The 19,522-nt window shown below is 35.7% G+C and overlaps 1 protein-coding gene across 2 annotated transcripts; it reads right to left on the reverse strand.

The window, feature by feature from the left end:
• Nucleotides 1-821: 821 nt before the first annotated feature.
• LOC149405741 (transcription factor jumonji (jmjC) domain-containing protein) lies at nucleotides 822-12,194 on the reverse strand. 2 transcript variants are annotated; one of them, XM_089608007.1, is made up of 33 exons: nucleotides 12,086-12,194; nucleotides 10,504-11,949; nucleotides 10,009-10,066; nucleotides 9,588-9,710; nucleotides 9,269-9,326; nucleotides 9,041-9,177; nucleotides 8,569-8,727; nucleotides 8,395-8,481; nucleotides 7,959-8,141; nucleotides 7,631-7,783; nucleotides 7,356-7,547; nucleotides 6,919-6,984; nucleotides 6,736-6,831; nucleotides 6,316-6,402; nucleotides 6,105-6,221; nucleotides 5,807-6,014; nucleotides 5,656-5,720; nucleotides 5,497-5,555; nucleotides 5,183-5,314; nucleotides 4,904-5,063; nucleotides 4,487-4,822; nucleotides 4,015-4,194; nucleotides 3,847-3,905; nucleotides 3,660-3,738; nucleotides 3,416-3,565; nucleotides 3,169-3,302; nucleotides 2,908-3,028; nucleotides 2,738-2,811; nucleotides 2,208-2,502; nucleotides 2,021-2,116; nucleotides 1,805-1,900; nucleotides 1,526-1,725; nucleotides 822-1,178 (listed from the first exon to the last, which is right to left on the reverse strand). In XM_089608007.1, exons 2-33 carry the CDS (start codon nucleotides 11,868-11,870, stop codon nucleotides 947-949), a joined length of 5,559 nt encoding a protein of 1,852 aa, XP_089464133.1. In that variant the 5' UTR covers nucleotides 11,871-11,949; nucleotides 12,086-12,194; the 3' UTR covers nucleotides 822-946. The 2 variants fall into 2 exon arrangements, 1 of the variants encoding a protein (XP_089464133.1); XR_016295582.1 differs by lacking the exons at nucleotides 822-1,178; nucleotides 1,526-1,725; nucleotides 1,805-1,900; nucleotides 2,021-2,116; nucleotides 2,208-2,502 and having other exon boundaries at nucleotides 2,792-2,811; nucleotides 3,164-3,302.
• Nucleotides 12,195-19,522: the final 7,328 nt, after the last annotated feature.

The following is a 19,522-nucleotide window of genomic DNA, read 5'->3' on the forward strand; positions in this document are numbered from 1 at the left end:
TTGGGCTTGGGCCATAGAATGTTGGGCTTCGGAGTCATTCAACGAGAGCCCAAGGGAATATTCTGTAAACCACCCTTGTTTAGAATAAGGTGGAAATAGCCTACAATAACCGCTTTTCGTAATTTTTTCAATATTAGCCGCTGAACCTTTTACTTTTCATAAATAATCGTTTAAATTTTTGAAGTTTTCATTTTGCCCTTAATAACTGTAAATCAGATTACAACAATTGTTGACCAGATTTCAATAATTGTTAACTATATTTTAATATACTAATATATTGAACCAGATTTCAAAAATTGTAAATCAAATTTCAATAGTTATTGACCATATTTCAATAATGTTTTGGGTATTAATATTTTCGAAAACAAGATGAAAAACAGAATGAGGAATTTATACAAATGACTTTAAAATTTAGGGTGAATCTCTCAAAAGCCTAATATATTTGTTTTATTCAAAGTGACTCGTCAAAATCTGACGAACTAATACAAATCAAAAGATGGAACATGTAAGTTATTGGTTCTACACTTCTTATTTCACGGCCAAATTTTTTCATTGAATTGTATAGTTTTGATCACGAATCAATGTGAGCAATGATCGACGATAATATAGATGGTCTTTTATTACCGAGAATGATAAATTTTTATATAAATTTGACCATTTCTGTTAAATCATAAGACTAGCTAAAAGACCAATTGAATATTATATGCTACAATGAAGTCAATGTCTGCCAGTAGAAAAGTTGAGAGAGAATTTCATTTTTTTTTCAATTAAAATAGTGGAATACAAGCTAAAACTTGCCAACCAAAACTAAGCAAATACAGTTTACAGAAAGAAAAACTTTCCTCTTTATTAAAATAAATTAAAACTGAGGAAAGTGGGCTGAATCTGCAAGAAATCAATTAAATGAATCAAATGGTTAGCAACTACGGAATTTTCGTAATGTGACTCAATGTTGTAGAAAGTGTGAAAAAGAAAGACTATCGAGCTCGGCGCGCCTCTTAGCGACCCTTCTAAAAGGCTTCCGATTTTGCCACCACAAACGCTCGATTCCGCGGCTTCGGTCCGTGATTGGGAGAATCTCTTGCTTTGGGCTCGAATTTGACCTCTTCGGCTTTTTCCTCGACTTTGTGTGCTGCGGAGACGGAGTTTTAGGCTCCACAAATTTGGTATCCAATAATCTGCCCCACCATAGAAAACCAATAAATGTTTAGACAAGAGACGACACTTTTTTTTTTTTTTTAGTAGCGAATGGTTCTGAAAATGTTGATTTTGTAGCATCTTAGTTCTATGTTATAAATTGAACTTTTTAATGAAAGATAACACTTGAACAACTTAAATAATATTCAGATAAGTAATTTAGTTTCATAAAAGAAACAATTTTGGATTTTTAAATGATCTTAACATTTTAAAATTACCAACAGGAAAGATAATACTTTTTTACAAAATGGACTAAATAGCTAAGAAATCAATAGCATAATAGTTCAAGAACTTTTGCAGTAAAAATCCGAAAAAGACAAAAACTGACCTTTCGTGATTGATCGACAACGATTTCAGCGAGTCTTCCCCTAAAGGCTCACACGCTGGGCAAACATAGATCTTCGGAATCTTGATTAAATTAATGCAATCAAAGTGATACCACTCATCGCATTTATCGCAAGCAATCATCGCTCTCTGATCATACGGCTTCCGACAAATGCAATAAAGCATGCTACGCGTTCTCAATAACTGCACCAACCGAGGGCTTATTAGCAATTAAGAGAGTGTGAGATTTTAGTTATTCCCAAGACCCAATGTTCGTTACTACCTTGAGTTCCTTCTCTAAATGGACAGGGAAAGTCTCGCCCTCAGCTATGAGGTCAAATACCTTGTCTAAGCCAAGATCCCCGAAATCTGCAGCGACCTAATTAAGCCAGAAAAAAAAAAAAAAAAAAACTATCAGGTCAATGCAAAAAAACATGAGAATGAGAATTAGATAAAAACAAGCAATGGGTTCACTTAAAAAAAAAAAGACAGTTTGAACCTTCTTGGCATGATCAGCCCATTGCTGGGCTTTGCTCTTCACTTCTGCAAGTTTTTCACAAAAGTGATCTTGCTGTGGAATGTTCAGACTCTGTCCCTGCCATATTTCAACAACATATCACAAACCAGGAATTATTAATAATCTATATTTCGAGGTGGTTATAGGAAGAACAATCTATAGTACATACATCTTTTAAATGCTGTTGGATTTGTTGAATCGTGGGTTTTCGTGAACTCTCGAGTAGCCTATTGGCTCGAAGCTTCCAAGAGTTCCTCGCCAAAGCCAACTTGAGGCTGCAATCATCTTCATGGTCGTGAAAACCGGCTACTTCCGAGGCCTTTAAAGCGGAACATAATTTTCCAGCGACCACACACAGATCTCTGTCGGTGAAAGCTAGTGCTGTGTCTATCATTTCCGCCAAGCGAGCCTTGCATTCCAGGGCTTTAGCCACAAGATCCTTCAATACCTCTCTCTCTTCTATGCTGCAAGGCAAAGCAAAAGTAAAACTTAAAGATAAATATGATGACATCTCTTTCGCCTTTGTCAAAAGCAGAAAAACATAATGGAGTTATTTGAGAATTTTAGTTGTAAACCAAAAAAGTATTCTCACCCGATGCAGATAAATATTAAAAAAAAAAAAAACAACAACAACAACAACAAAACAAAAACAAAAAACAGGGAATTTCGAACATTGAGACGAAAAGATTAGATTGTTACCACACACAGAAATCTATATTGTTGGACAGAAATTCGATAAGTGTCTCAAGTTCTGGACGCTTCCCATCAAACCTCTGCAAGAAGAAAAAATAACAGATGAGACTGACAGTAATAAACAAAAAAAAAAGCCTCTCTTTATCTAAGACTTTCACGTGAGAAATTTGTATTACCAGAGGCCCGCCTCCTCTAGGAAGACTTGATCCATCCACCAAACTCCGGCAATATAAACATTTATATGTTTGAGCACACGCAGTATGAGACGATCCACGTCCTAGGCACCGCAAGTGGTAACTGTGCATACACGGCACAAACATATACAAAAAAATAAACATATTGAACCCAAGAACATGTTGTTGAGCAAATAAAAATGCCATATCGGTGAGATATTTGGAATAAAATGAGAAAAAGTAACACATCTATAAATACCTTACCAGTCCTTGCAGATAGAACAGGTAAGGAATTCCTGGTTCTGGAAGTCACTGAAACAGGACACACAAAATTCCTCGACTTCCGAGCCACAAGACTTGTTGCATATATACAACGATTTCTCTATTGTTTGCTGTACCTGTATTTCAATGGAATTATTAGCAAGACTCATCTGTAGAGTGACTATGGTATATAAACTTATGAGCTCTATATAGTACTTGGAAAATAAAAAATAAAAATCTAAAAAAAAACCTTTCGCAGAGCACCAAGCAATGAATTCTCATCTTTGATTGAAGTCCCAAAAATATCCGAGCAAAGATTCCTCCAATTCTCAACCTTTTCCACCTCAGATAAAACCAAATCTAGCTCTGTGCAACCAAAACAATCAACACTACCAACTTCCTGGAGAAGTCACAAATACATTGGGAATCATGCTGGAGAAAAGAAAAAAGCACTCAAGTATTCAAAAAATGAAACAAGGATAGATAACAAATACCTTTAGCATCAAAATTTCGAACCAATTTCGCTCCCCAAAATCAAGATTGAAAAATTGATTGACTTGCTCTTGCCACAACCTGTATCCATGTTTGAGTAACATAAATATAGTCAAATGACTAAATCCTTGAATAAAAATAAAAAAAAAAGGGGTTCAGGCAAATAGCCTTGTCTCATAGAACACTCACTTGTGTTTTTTAATAGCATTCTCAAGTTGACCGACCATGACTGGATAGATACTGGTGCGCTGCAAGTAATATACTTTTGGTAAATGATTGCAAGACTATTAACATATTTAAGTCAAACCTGTATACTAAAGCTTCCAGAAACAGAATAAATGGCAAAAGTCAGCTCACCTGGGTTAGAATTTCTTCTGCATCGCTCAAACTGCATCGATTAGAGTTGCGATCAATACAAACTACTTTTGAGGCTTTCCAAAGCCATTTGACCCCGTCGGTCAACAAGCTCCACAATATGCCCGAAGCAAATGTGCTCCTACTAAGAAGTTCTGATGCTTTCATCAACTCCTCAACATCCTTCAAGAAAAGTGACCATTTAGCAAAAAAAAAACTATACCATAGGCCCATTAAAAGACTGACACTACAATTTTGAGATGACAAAAACGGAAGGAAAAAAAAATGTGCCCCTACACAGAACTAGAATAGGTAGCAAACTTGATTTTAAATCCTAAATCTTCAAAAGGATATTAGGTGAAACATAGTTTACATAACAAGAAGCATTTGTATCACTGTAATCACAGGAAAGGGTACCTACAGAAATCATATTATCATAAAATACGAGCATATCAGAGACAAAAATGGTAGTTACCTCTAAGGAATGAGCACTGTGGCAGAAAGAAATGGCCTTTTTACACCATTGCAATAAAGAACAAGCATCCTCAAGCCTAGGAATCTCGTTCAAGTCATACCCAAAATCTAACCCTTTCTTTACAACGGATTCAATTCTAGCAACTAGACATTCGATTCTAGACGAAAGGCTTCCAATTGATCCATCATGGACGTCGGAAATACCAATGAGCCCTTGAGCATCTTGAAGCAGAGAAGAAGCGTTGTTCTTCCACTCCTCGCAGTCTTTCAAGACTGTCTCGAGCATCGTTCTTTCTTTTAAAGATACCTTCAAAAGCTTAGATTGCGAAACTAATTCCTACAACGCGTCAAGAATAAAGTTGTAACAAAATAAGGCCATCGAAATCTTTGCAAATCACAAGTAGAAGTGCGTAAGAACCTGCAAAGCCCCAAATTTTAGCAAAGAACTTGGAGTGGATGGCGAAGTGGAACGAGATACTAAGAACGGCTCTGCATTTTTCAACCACGATCTAGCCATTGACAATGCATTTTTCACATCACTGAGGGAAGGCAGAGTTACATGTATATCGTCCGAATCCCTAAAGAAACTTAAATTCAGTTAGTCCATATAAAAATGTCCAAAAAATTAAATTATTAGAATTAAAAAAAAAGTTACCCAATATAGCACTGAAAAATAATGAATTAAAAATTTCCGAACCTTATAGCATCTTCGAAGACACATATCTCGGCCCCGTGTGCAAGAATAGATGTTCCTCTTTCCTCCCAACGTATGGAAACAGCAAGTGCTTCTGATAAATTGACAAATACTTTCTCCCCCGTGATATGTAGCCTGAAAAGAAAATAGTTTACACAACGGAGAAGGTAAAAGAAATAGAATAAGAAAGAGTACTCAAATAGAAGCAAAAACTACAAACCAAAAAATACATTCAAACACTGATCATTGACAAACAGTGCAATACGGAATTGTTAAGAGTTCAATACAAAATAAAAATAATATAAAAAAAATCTTACAGTTCAGCCTCCATCATTAATTGCTTAAGGAAGTTAATTGACATCTTAGTATCTCGCGCCTGTATCAGTTTTATTGCAAAAACGTAAAATATTTGCGTATTTATTTCAAAATTGAATTCAAAGCTCAAGTTAAAGTAATCACAATATCAATAAATTTACCAGTAGCGCCTTTTCCCTGCAACAAGCCTTCTGCAACTCAGCTTCAACAAGAGGCAACTCGTCAACTGTTTAGAAAAACCCAAAAATATCATGACAACATAGAATCAAGATAACCAAAAATCAGTACAAATAAGTTCATCCATTGCAGGACCTTGAATTTTCAATGATGCTGCGTCCTTTAAAATGCTAGTTAACTCGGCAACTACAATATGTTGATCTTCCCGTTCAGATATGTTCTGACGTATATCACTAAAGCGTAATTTCCATGAAATGACATCAGCTTGATATTTTCGCAGAACCTTCAGCTCAGGTAAATCAACAGTAAACTTATCCATTTCTTGGAGAAACACTTCAACATTCTGTAAAAAAAATAGGTATGTTTGCCATTTTGTGAGTTACAGGTGCTCAAACCCATAAAATGTACATGAAAAAAATTATTTAAGATTGACCTTTAAGTTTATCGGGTGCTTCAAAATTTGATCACACCGAGAACGACATAACTCAGCTTGCTTTAACACATCTAAGAGCAAATCCATCTCCGGGTATTCTATATGTAGCTCCGAAATCTATTATTAAGCACTCCAGAAAATTAGCCTTGGAAAAATCCGGAAAAGTTTAAAATTATACATGGAAATTCCTGAGCTAGAAGAACTAGATCACCTCTGACTTTAACTTGTAAAGAAATTCAACTTCAATGGCGGCAGGACGTCTTTCTGAAACACATTTTGTTGCATTTTCCAGCCAGAGCTACAATAAATAAACACATCATAAATACATCAGCCGCATATAAATCTCGAGTCTCTTTCATGTGGGAAAATATATTGTAAGGCAACTAAAAAAAATGGAGTTACAAGACATGCACAGAAACAAGCACAATCAATTTCAATATTTTGGCTGATACAAAAACTGAACAATAAAAGCCAGCTAAAACTCCACAGTTAATACCAAAGGGAATGGAAACATGGATCTTATGCAAGTAGTCATAATCAGAAAAGCATATATGATATACATTTCTTTTCTGTAAACCGACTTGAATAATCTTATTTACAATTCTGCCAAATGTTTAAAACTAACATATACCTTAGCGGACGAAAGTTTCTGTAATAACTGTTTGCTCTCTTTCACATAGACAGGTAAGTTCTGGACTCTAGAATACAGAAGTTCCAGATCCGATATCTGACAGGAAAAATCATAACAGATATATTGATTAGTAGTATGACAAGCATTATAACTTGGTTACAGATATAGTTCACAAACAAATACTTTTGAGCTTGTTAATAAAGCTGCGTTGATTTCTTCAATCAAAACCCTAGCCTCTTCAGCGAATTCCTGGGCAAGAAAAAAAAAACTATCAATTGTTAAGAATCCTAACTGGGATATCACGGACTAAAACAAGAGAAACCTCAATCACACACAAATAAATAACAAAAAATTAGCCAAATAAGCCACCAAAAGTCTAAGAATTGCTAAATAGCCAACCTTTTGTAAATTTTTTGTAACTAGCCCCCTCAACTTATTTACAGCACTCAAAAAAACAAAAATACCCAAAATTATTCTCGCCTACTATGGGTTTTTGTTTTTTTGAGTGCCGTATATAAGTTGTAAGTGGCCATTTACAGAAAATTTACAAAAGGTTGGCTATTGTACAAAACGCTATAAGTCAAATGGCTATATAGCTAAAAGACCCAATAAATAACCACCTTTAATTTGGTATGCCTAGGCTCATTGCAAGGCATGGGATCAACACTCAGCAGTTCATTGATTAATTCAAAGTCAGCTCTTTCTACGCCATCACGTTTTTTACGTGACCACTTTTCACCTCTAAGCACACATTTTCGAACTCGTTCAGCCCATCTTCGAGCTTCAGCCAAATTTTTAGCCATATCCCTCACCTACGTCCAGAAATAACAAAGAAAACTTTATAAAAATTTGCCGCTGATACTAATTGAGAAGTAAAGAGTATTAAAGAACTTACAGGGTCCATCTCAGGACCAGCCCACATAAACTGTTGAGCTTCCTTCAATGCTGATATATAAATATCCCTCGAATAGGTGCTCTGAAAAATCTTACCAGAGCGCATAAGCCATTGTTCTGCAAGTTGATTAAGGGTAACTTGACCCCCTTTCACCTATATTAATCACAATGTCTCAGATGACCAGTCTAAATAGCATTTTTTGTTACAATAAGCACTCATATACACCCCAAAAACAAAAGAGCCAAGTGTTATGTTGAAAAGGGCCATCTAGATTATATTACAGTTAAAAAAAAGAAGGAATTAGGCAGCATTGCTAAAACTTTGCTACCTTTTTTGTTAAAGTAGTAGGTTCTTTGGAGCTAGATGTTTTCCTTCTTGCTTTCTTACTTTGCGTTCCCTCGGATGAACAGTATTGATCCACTGAAAGAACCAGGTCACTCAATTCCGAAAGTGAATGCCGATAGAGAAGACGACGCGTACTAGTTTTGCATTCACAAAGACGTTCCCAGTGCTGAAAGAGAATCGGATGCTCAGAAAATATGGAAAAGGCAAATCAAACTTAAAAGAGACAAACTGTGTAGAACCAAAGTGTAGAACTTAACCAATCTGTCTAAGTTTATCTTTAGAGATAACTATTGGATCTTCAAAAATCAGTGTGCAGTGTTCTACAGCCCATTTTACGAAGCAACATTACGCATCGAATTTAATTTTTGCAGTTACAATAAATTAATCGATATTCATCAAGGGGGGAAAAAACTACAAACCTCCAAACATACAAAAGTTGATTTTCTACAACGACATGCAACCGCTGAAAGATAAAGACATTGCTTGCATATTATACATGTTGAGTCCTGCAAAATTTAACAAGCAGGTAAACATTGGATATGATAATCGCCTTGAAATAGAATTAAACCAGAAATGGAAATAGAAGTGTGTACCTCCTCGTTACCAATGTATTCCGGGCATTTACGAGGTGGCAGAGGAGATGATTTAACAACACCATTTTTCCATAGCCGCTCTCTCCAGGTTTTCTCTTTAGTATACATCCTATGCAATTCTTTCTTCAAATACTGAGCAACTCTGCTATCACCTTCATTCTAAAACAAGTAAGAGAGAAGAAGTTAGATCATGGGTAAAAATCGACTTATAGATATAACGAAATAATCCAACTTATTAAACATTCCAAAAAGGAAAGAAGGCAGTCTAAAATAATGAAGAAATAAAACGGTAGTCTATAAAGTGTCGACACTTCTCTGCAAAAGAAACACGAGAGAGGACTTATGTATTAAACTGAAAATGGAACAGCATTCATGTACTAGTTCATAATCAAGTAATAATACAAAAAAGTAAATTAGAGCGTAAATCACGTTAAAAAATATTAAGTTCAAATCAGATTTATGTGTTTAGAACCTTAGCCAATACACAAAGAAGCTCGTCATGAGACAGAACAGCAGTTTTACGATATAACTGATACAACTCTGCTCCAAACCTGCCATGAGGTAGCCAATCCGCAGGAGCAAAATTTACAGCCTCTGCACAATTTAAACCTGGGAAGCATAACCAAGTCTCACTCACTGCCATGTAAATCCAAATTCTTCCCCATTATGTGGCTAATTAACTTAAGACATAAACTTTTACCAAGATTGAAGCCTCCATGGTAAGATCTAGGGAACGTGATTACAAAATTCCCAGGCTCCTGATAGAAAGGAAGAATCATATCAGGGCACAACACAACCAATATGGTTCAAAAAATGAAATAATAGAAAGTCAAAGCACTCCTATCCCTTTGAGAAACGAAATCGTAATTTTTTTTTAAACAAGAAAGAAATAAAGAAAAACCTAGCTCTGCAACAACAATTGCTTCTATACTAAACTTCCCATAAATATTAACATCCAATCTTTCTATTTTTACGTCGAGAAAGCAATGTGTTGAAGAATACAATCAAATTATGTATACCTGAAGTACACTATATACAGGAACATTATTTTCTTGCAGAACAGACGGGTTCAACATTGTAACAAGCTGAAATAGCAAATCTGGCTCCGCGTCAAAAAGATCAGGAAGACAGTCACGCATCACCTATATGAAAAGATACAATGTAAGCCACTCAGAAGAAGAAGGAGAATGAGAAGAAAAAAAAATGAGGTAAAATTCAAGAAGAATCAACTATTGGAAACGCAAACGCTCTTTTCAATAGAATCAATAGCAACCCTCTAATATACAAAAATGTACAGGTGGTCATTTAGGGAACCCATGCAATCAGGTAAAATTCGTCCCAACCCTCTAATATGTTCTCATCAGACAAAGAATCAATAGCAAGATTTGGCAACGTAAAAAAGCTTGTTGCTTTGCAGTACATATTAAAGCAACGATTTACCTTCTCAAAAGCATCAGCTGCGCTACCCGGGACGCTGTACCAACACTTTGGCTCTCCCCTGTCACCGTGATATGCATACCATTAAAGCAATCTTAATCCAAAAAGTTAATCACTACATAACGCTTTGAAACAACAATTTGATTGAGTTACAAATTTCTATAGAGAAATGCACCCGATGCCACTGCAGATCTATTTCTTGTATCTAATCCTACCGATATAGATGTTATCAACAAAATCGGTTTGGCAACGGATACCAGCCACAAAGTCAGATAACACAAAGCAGACTAGCATAATCCTTAGAGTCTTGATTTCCCTATATGCAGTTTTCTTTTAATAAGCTTTTTTTTTCTACTTCTCTTCTAAAAGAAACTAAATTTTATACAATGCAATTATGATTCATGGGTAAAATTCAGATAACCAGGTTCGCATTAAATTACTAACTAGACTAGTATACTCTATCACCTACGCAATAAATTGGCATATTTGCATACATACCAGTGTAGGTAATTCATGGAGTAAAAGCAATGATCTTCAAAATGCCAGCAAAAAGACGAGAATAGCATTCCAATATACAACCAAGGCACCATGACACCGGCAATGTTGTGATGAACAGCTCGCAGCACCGAGCCTTTCAACTTTGGCAAGTTGTTGAGGTTCCATGGACTCTGACAATATTCGTCCCACACCTTACTATCAATAGACTCGGGTCTCTCTGTGTCCGCACGTGGAAACCCACTCCCGTACACAGAAGTGTCCAAATCACTGCCGTACAAAACCTCGACCTCGCCGAGAGTGCCTTCCACGATCTCCCAAAACTTCTTCTCTATCTGCATTCGCAAAGCGGGTCCCGCCCCGAACCATTTCTTCTTGGCCCGGTCGGCCATCCGTCTAAAGGCATCGAGCGTGTACTTTTTACCCGGAACGAAACCGAAGCTGTCTTTATCGGAGTTAAAGCAATCTAGGCAATACCAATTACCCTGCGGAACCTGCGTCAACGGCGGAGAAAGACAGTATATGTGCCAACCCCTATTGCACCGATCACACAAGAGCATAACTTCACCGTGCAAACCGCTCTTACACTGCTCGCAGATCTGATCACGCTCTTCCTCTTTCTCCTCCTCCTTCTTCTTATTCTTCTTCTTCTTCTCGCAAACCCTGATTCTCTCGCCATCGTTGTTCTTACGACTCTTCTTGGAGCCCGAGCTCTCCCCGATGCTCTCCTCGTGCCCTAGCCTCTTCCCACACCGACCCGACGGCTGATTCAACTTGCTGTGAAACTCCTCGTAATCGTACAAGTGTTCGCGGTAAAGCTGCGACAAGACGTGCTTCGCACACTCCGAGACCTTCCTCGAAGAAGACGCCACGAACCGAGAAACGTCGCCCCATTTCTTCTCCTTCGCGACTTTATCGTACCCTCCGTACCGCTTCACCGCGTTGAAGAACTTGCAGAGATCCAATTCCTCGCCCTCGAAAACCACCTTCTTCCTCGCCTTCTTTCCTCCGCCGCCGCCGCCGCCGTGGCTCTCGAGAAACCTGTTGTACTCGAGCTCGAAGGTCTCGGAATCGCACGAGGCCGGCCTCGCCTGAAGCCGGTGGATCGCCTGAGTCTTCGTCGGAAAAGAGAACGAATCCAAATCCAGAGCGAAAGGGGGTTTCCAAGTACTCGGCGGGACGATCCTACAAATCCCGTACGGCTCGGCCTCGGGTCTGATCTTGAAAATATACTCCAACGGGTCTCTGAACTCCTCTTCGTTAGGGTAATACACAGGACCGGAAGGTATATTCAGAGAGCCACACAACGAAACGCATGAATTTTGCCCTAGAACTCCTTTCTCAACAGACCTAGGTCTTCCTTTCCCCATTTTTCACCACCGCCAATGAACAATAATCACAATTTTTTTTTTCTCTTATCTAATCCTAAACCAAATATAGAAATTAAACCTACAAACACAGTAAATCAAGCATAAGATATACATAGACCTCAATTAACAGACATTGTTCTTTCGTTTCACATCACAATACACGAAATTACAGAGAAATTCACCGGAAACTGTTTCTCGGGCTTGGAAAAGCGTACCTTTATGAAGAGAGAGAAAGAGAGTGAGTGAGATAGAGAGGTTCTGAGCTTTTTTCTCTCCCAAAAACAGTAATCAGTGAGTTTCGTGAGAGAGAGATTTGGTTATGATTCTTATGAATGATATAAAACAATAAATCAGGGGTTTGCAATTAAGTCCCTGAGATTATAAATTATTAAGAAAAAACTTTATCAGTTATCTGCAGATTATTTTTATTTCCGACGTGGCAGTGAGCCTTTTTGACCTCATATTCTTTAGATGAACGGTTGAGATCAAAAGTTTTGTGGGGTGTTAAGATTTGCGTTCGCGCGTTGGCAGAGAAAACGACCGTACGGTCCGACGTGTAATGTAGCCACGTGTCAACCATCTGCTAGATATCGGCAGTGTACTTTACTTACTACTTGCTATACAAGATTTTTTATTAACGGCTGTGATCGAACTGACGTTTCCGATCTTTGGTCCTTCTTAGCTAAGGTTGGGCCGTTGGGGTAGGGATAAAACCTTTTGACTTTTTTTTTATAGTTTGATTTAAATAATACAAATATATTATATATGTCGTGGCAGTGACCAATAAGAAAGGAAATTGCTAATGAAAACCTTAAACGTAACTCTTAAAAAAAAAAAATGTAGTCAAAATGAGATTGGTGTTAATAATGATTGGCAATATGCTGCTTGAGTTGGTGAAGCTAGATTTTGCATTTTGAGTTAAGGAATATTCAAGGAAATTGTCTTTATATTTGTAGTATCAGCTCTCTAATATTGACTATAGCATAATTGTCAAAATGAAGTTGGTATTAATAATGATTTGTATAATTTTTCTACTGGTACATGTTTTAAACTTCTCCAAGTCTATTGAAGAAACAAAATACCGTGTTTTTTCCCATTTTTAGTCTCGGTTGTTTTATCGAGTTTTGTTTTCTTCATTTCTTAATTCCTTTTATTTCCCGTGTTGTAGTTAAGTGATTTAATTGCCTCTCAATAGACCATGATAGAACAAATTAAAATGACGATATTTATTAATATCATTAACAAAAGCACTGCGATGATTCGAGCTCGGATGTCGAATCAAAGCTCTCATATATTATTAAATATTTTCATAATTTATAAAAAAAAAAAATGTATATTGCTGATATATATTTTTTCTTTCAGTCTTTTGAGTTCTGCACAAATAAAACAAAAAATTGGTTACGTAAGCCACAAAATCTATAGCAATTTAATTTTGACCAACGTTTTGTAAATAATTTGTAAATAGCCAAGTTGCTTACGTGACACCATATTAATGACGGATTTTTTACAGCTTTGCCCTTGAAATATTCGGATTTGTAACTGTAATGTAGGCAGTTTTTTTTTAATTTGAATCAAATATTTTAAACCAAATTGGTAAGTATTAACTGAAATTTCAAATTGGAAGTTTCAGCGTTGACTTTATTTAATTAGTTTATATTTTCGTGGCAATTCATTATGGATAAAATCTGTAAATATAATATTCATTTATTGATATTATTTTATCTTTCATATATTCATAATTTTAGAACGTCCAAAATATTTTCCATAACTTTTTTCAAATTATTTACAATGAATATACTGTAAATATGTTTTGTATTTACAATGAATATACTGTAAATATGTTTTGTATTTACACGAATATACTGTAAATATGCTTTGTATTTACACAAATGTACATCATCCGAACAAATACGAATCATCCTAATCTGTACAACCAAATAACCATTGAAACTCATCTTCCTCGTCACGCAAATCACCGACCCATCTTTCTTGGGCGTCGGAGCCTTCTCGCAGGCCTTTTGCAATCCCGGCTATGTTAACATATTAACATATTTATGTACTGTAAATTTCTTCCTTGTACATTTGCAATACTCATTTACAATAAAAATAGTAAAAAAAAAAAAAAAAAAAAAAACCTCTGCCCCCTTGAAAAGGGAAAAAAAAGTGTGGATCAATCGATCGATGGCGGCGTGCGAGCAAGTGTCGGGCCTTCCTTCTTCCCGACGCTGACACCTTCCCCAACGGGTCGAACGGCCCACCCGGGTGAAGCTCGCGCGCTCCTCCCACGGCGATCTCACCGTCGGCGACCTCAATGCCCTCCTCTACCGCCTCGCCGCCGCCAAGTTTCATCTTGACGCTGAGACGCGACGCCGCGACTTCCGATTCGTGACAAGCCGCGGTGGTGGTGGGGGAGTCGGATTCGTGACGCGCCACGGTGGTGGTGGGGGAGTCGGTGAGTTTTTTGGGTTTTATTTTAATAGGTTTTGGGTTTCGGTCGAGAGTTTTTTTGGGTTTTTTTTTCTTCAATTATTAAATGCTTGCGTGTTGTGTGTGAAAATTGGTATTCGGTTTTAATGACATTCCTCGATTTACGCGATTAGTTAAGGCCGAATATATGATTCCGATTTTCTAATTAAGTGTGTCCAACAAATGGGCGAGAATTTTAAAGAGTAAATGGGTATTTTTCAATACTGTTAATAAATTCAATTGGCTATTAACAATAAATTAACATGATGTGGGCTAAAAATCAATTCCTTATATCCGGGTGGCCATATACATTGATAACCCCAAATAAAAAGGTGAGATTATATTCGGGGCCTCGATGGATCAGAGAGAGGATCAACAAAGCTCTTAGAATTTAAGTTCTCAAATTCAAACTTTTGAAATTGGAGTCTTGATTTCTTCACTACGAATTACTAAGCTATTTTGATAGGGATCCCATTTTGATATTCTTACTAATAATTCTCATAGCTATGTTCATTGATAAATTTGTTTTGATGTGGTAAATTAGGGGGAAAATCGGGACTGCTATTTTAGCTAAAACGCCAAGTACGATTCGAGTTTGGATTCCGAATCGAAGCTCTTGGATATTTACTAAATGTTTTTGTGATTTATAAAAAAATGTATAGCGCAGATCATTGTTTATTTTTTCTCTTGTGTATTGGGTTGTGAACAAATAAAATGGTGGGATTTCATTCGGGTCTCGAAATATCCTCGAGCCTCTTGATTTCTTTCAAACAAGTACTATTGTCCCTTTGCATTGCTAATTTTTTGTGGTTCTGATTTGTAATCGAATTAAGTATATTGTTTACGGAAATTGAATTTTCAATTCATTAAATGTAAGTACTTACCTGTGATCAATATTTTTCCTTATTCTTTTGAATATCAATCGGGTAGGTCATTTTTTAAAAAAGATCATTCTTTATTCTTCCAACTCAATTTAATGTCATGCTTAGAATCTTAATAATAAATTCATTGAGTTTGCTAGTATATATGTTTCTTGCCACGACTTTTTATGCTACATTTTTTTATTATCTGACTTGGCCATTTGTTGATACTTAAAACTAATAAGAGCTTTATTTGTTTATACAGCGAAATAGATCTTACTTATTGGTCGAACATTAATCTCTTTCAAAGTCGCACTGCTCGATTGAACTACATAGTCCTTCTGATCGTGATGTTTATGTTGAGATTACTTTAACGAGCTCAATTATTTTTATATTTGTTAATTTTATATTTCGAAACATTTTAGGGAAAACATCCTCGAATACTGAAGCAAATTATTTTTTTGTGCATTATGGTTTTAGATTCCGGGTAAATCATTGAAATATTATAGATTCTTTTTGTTTATGAACTTTAGCATTCAGAGAGCGTGAATGATTAGCATAAGAGATTCGAGATGGATGAGAGCAACGGAGACATGAAAGATGGACCCATCTGAGGTCGTTCTCGTTTCGACGATGACCGTTACATCTCGACTACCCAATTGGACTGTCACGATGTAAGTCAGGATGTGGAGCTTAATGCTTGAGATTAGCGAAATTTGGGTCTTGTTATTTAATGGCCTCTTTGAGGAAAATAAAAAAAAATGCTACAACTTAATAATCTAAAAGAAGGAGAGGAAGATGACAACATAGTGGTGCTTGATATTGAGCTTGAAGGCAATAATGTTAAGCTTGATGGTATTTTGAAATTGTCTCAATTTTAGACTAAAAATGGTTCAATACAATGTAAAAAAGAAAAGAACGAATAAATAAGGTGAAGTTGAGGTATTACCCGATGATACTCAATTTGTTTGCAGATTAGAGGGTCGAAGATCAAAAGCAACTTGAATAAGAATGTTGGCGTTAAGTGGAGTCTGGTGGGGTCGGATGCTTGTCCAATTGTACCAATAAACAATGATGTTGATTTTTTTTTTTTTTGCAAACTATTTTTTTCTTCTTTGAGAGCTAGAATCTCATTTCCGTGGCTCAAGACAATAATCGTTCTCACTATCCTCGTTTTTGTTTTGTTTTTATAGTAAATCCTTATTTTGATTGTAGTAATTTGTCTTTTAATTGATATTGGTTCGTCTCAACTCTTAATCTAAACATGTACCAAATTATGCATGCTAAATAAATCAATATTAATCATGTGCGTAGCGCATGTTGTTACTTAGTGTGTGTGTGTGTATATATATATATATATATATATATATATATATATATATATATATATGTGTGTGTGTGTGTGTTAATCACGTTTTTTGATTAGCACTACGAACCGTCCTTGGTTCGATCTAGGGCTGGACCCTATGACCGCACAGAGGTTAGGTTTGGTGAAGTTATTCTCTTATTGCCGTGTTCATGTTATTTGGATCTTCGAGTGTCCGGGTCTTCGGATCTTCAAGTCTCTGGGTCTTTGAATCTTCCATGTTCTTCGTGTTCTTCGCCGGGTCTTCGAATCATTGCACCTTCACCTAACCACAAAGAAAATGTGAATCTAGAGGGACGCAAAGAGTTTTCCCTCAGCGCGCGCTCTGACGCTCAACATTAGTCGTGTTGTATTATGTTATTGGTGAACGATTTGTACTCGTCTCTATGTTTTCTAGAGAGTGAGAGAGAGAGAGAGAGTGAGAGAGAGAGAGAGAGAGAGAGAGAGAGAGAGAGAGAGAGAGAGTTGTAGTGTGATTTTTGTAGAGTTTTGACAAGCTGAAAAAAACTTACACTGTGTTGCGAATGAGTGAGGTATTTATAGGAGCCGAGAGTTTGGTGAAAAATACTTGATTAGGTGGTGGAGATGGGCGGGTGATCTTGGCCGAGTGAAGACGGCCGGATGATCTTAGTCGAGTGAAGACGACTGAGTGGTCTTGGCCGAGTGAAGAATACCGGGTGGTCCTAGCCGAGAAAAGACAGTCGGGTGAAAACGACCTGGTGGCCTTGGCCGAGTGAAGACGACCGAGTGATCTTAGCCGAGTGAAGACGGCCGAGTGTTCTTCTTTTTTGGCCAGTCGTCGCACTGAAAGGTATTAGGTGCGACGAAATAATATCCGGTGCGACAGTGTCGCACCGAATACCACTTAACTTCAGCAAAAAAATTAGTTATCCGGATGAGTATCTAGTGCGACATGTCACATCTAATATAAGCTTAGGTGCGATTTTTAGGTGCGACATATCGCATCTAATACCTTTTCGGATCAAAAAATTGAATTTGTAGTAGTGTCATAATATCTAAATTAAATGTTAACTACCAAGGGACGAGCTCGAGTAAGAGTTTTCTTAGAAGTTTGCTCAAGTGAAGTTAAAATCCTTATAAATTTTCCAATTAGATAAGTAGATATTTATGTGTAATACAATATAACTTTGTTTTTTATGGTGTGATGTGCACAAGACACACTGTAAGATTTGATTTTTATTATATGTCATTTGTGAATTGCATATTTTGTCTTAAGGATACTAGTATAATTGTAGAGACGTGCTTATATACTAATACTGAGTTTGTATCTGACATTACTACGATGTTAAAATAAATAATTACTGACACCCTGATGATGAGCAATATAGTGGGGACATGTAGGATTGAGTAAGTTAAATTGTAGATTCACTTATGCACATCAAGATCGTGAGAGTGAAAAAATCACGTATGTAGAGAGCGAGCGATCATGAAAGTTTAAATTCACTAGACATGTAGAGATTTTGAGAGTGTAGATTTACGTGTGCAGATCGAAAATGTAAGAATATAAATTAAAAGTCTAGATATTGAGATTGTTTAGTTGTTTCGTGAGTGATATATTATGTGAGACTGCATATCTCACTTATTGAGATATTTATGTAGGACTTTAGATCTTTTTCTCTTTATGTTAATGATGTCTTCTTAGATTGCGGATCTCGATGTGTTTTGAAGGTGAGACTTAATTAAACATGAATTATTAATCCGAAATTTAATGCAATATTTTTTTAATAACTATTAGTCAAATAGTAAGATTTTATAAGATAAAAATTGAATGTTTAGAAGGATAGAAGTAAAATACACATGAAAATAACTAACAAATGGCTAGTTTTCTGAAACCATGCAAACGTTGGGTATTTGTTTGATATGAAATATGTTTTATGGCCAGATTTTTCAATACTAAATAATCATATTGATCACAAGAATATGGATGCGATAACTAGAGCTACATTAAAAAAAAACTATATTTAAATTATTATTTGCACAACAAGAACTCTATATTTATTTTATCACTAAATAAGTTTTTTTTCTCTATCGTGTAAATCACCAAAATGTAAAACACTACAAATCATAAATGTCAACCTTCACCCTTATAATCATAATTCAAATTTTTTAATAAAAAATAAAATATTCAAGTAGTGTTCATTCGTATCGATATATATTTTTTTATCAGAAAAATAAATATATTTTTAAAAAACTATAAATACATTTTTTCAAATTTAAATATTTTTGGACATGTCTCTATGTATTTATTCATCCACACTAAAATATATTAATTATTCCGCAGTAACGCGCAGATATATATATATATATATATATATATATATATATATATATATAGATTACATGCCAATATAATTTTATTATTTTCAATTTTTTTTTTCATATGCGCAATACCTTTTTTTAATATACAGATGTAAAATTTATATGAGATACGTATCAGCATTTTATGACATTAGATTTGGATATAAAGAATGGAAGTAAAATCACACATTTCAAATATTTAGTGGAACGAAAATCATATCCAAACATGGATCATTGAAATATAAAACAATGATAATTTTTTTTTCATTGGAGACTCTGAATTGGCCATTGCTGATTCTGACCCCCATTTTTTTGGCAACCATCTCATCCGGGCAGAATCAGAATCCGCTTGAATTTTTTGCTGATTGCTAATTCATATTTGTATAGAATGAGAAAATAATACAAATATCTCGCTCTTTTGTTGTAAAAAAAATTAAAAAAAATTAACCGACGTCCATTTCGTAATATTATGAAAATTATACAACACCGGGTTGTAAGAAAGAACAATTTTTGTTGATTTTTTGTTTGGAAAGAATGTCCAAATTTATCCGTCCTCGTTATTAATTTTATATTTGCATAGCGTAATTTAATCTATTGATACACTTATTTTTTTTTATTGAATATTTATTAATTCACTATTC

This window comes from Urtica dioica, chromosome 2 (assembly GCF_054948205.1).
Source record: "Urtica dioica subsp. dioica isolate 48M chromosome 2, U.dioica_male_clone48M_v1_H2, whole genome shotgun sequence".
Lineage (NCBI taxonomy): Eukaryota > Viridiplantae > Streptophyta > Magnoliopsida > Rosales > Urticaceae > Urtica > Urtica dioica.

Bases quoted from the DNA above. Each gene is read 5' to 3' on its own strand.
- LOC149405741 (XM_089608007.1), bottom strand. From the start codon at position 11,870: ATGGGGAAAGGAAGACCTAGGTCTGTTGAGAAAGGAGTTCTAGGGCAA. The intron at 8,482-8,568 runs GTACACACTTCT...TAAATTTTGCAG, and splicing joins AATACATTGGTAACGAGGAG to GACTCAACATGTATAATATG. The intron at 3,566-3,659 runs GTATTTGTTATC...TGACTTCTCCAG, and splicing joins TCGAAATTTTGATGCTAAAG to GAAGTTGGTAGTGTTGATTG.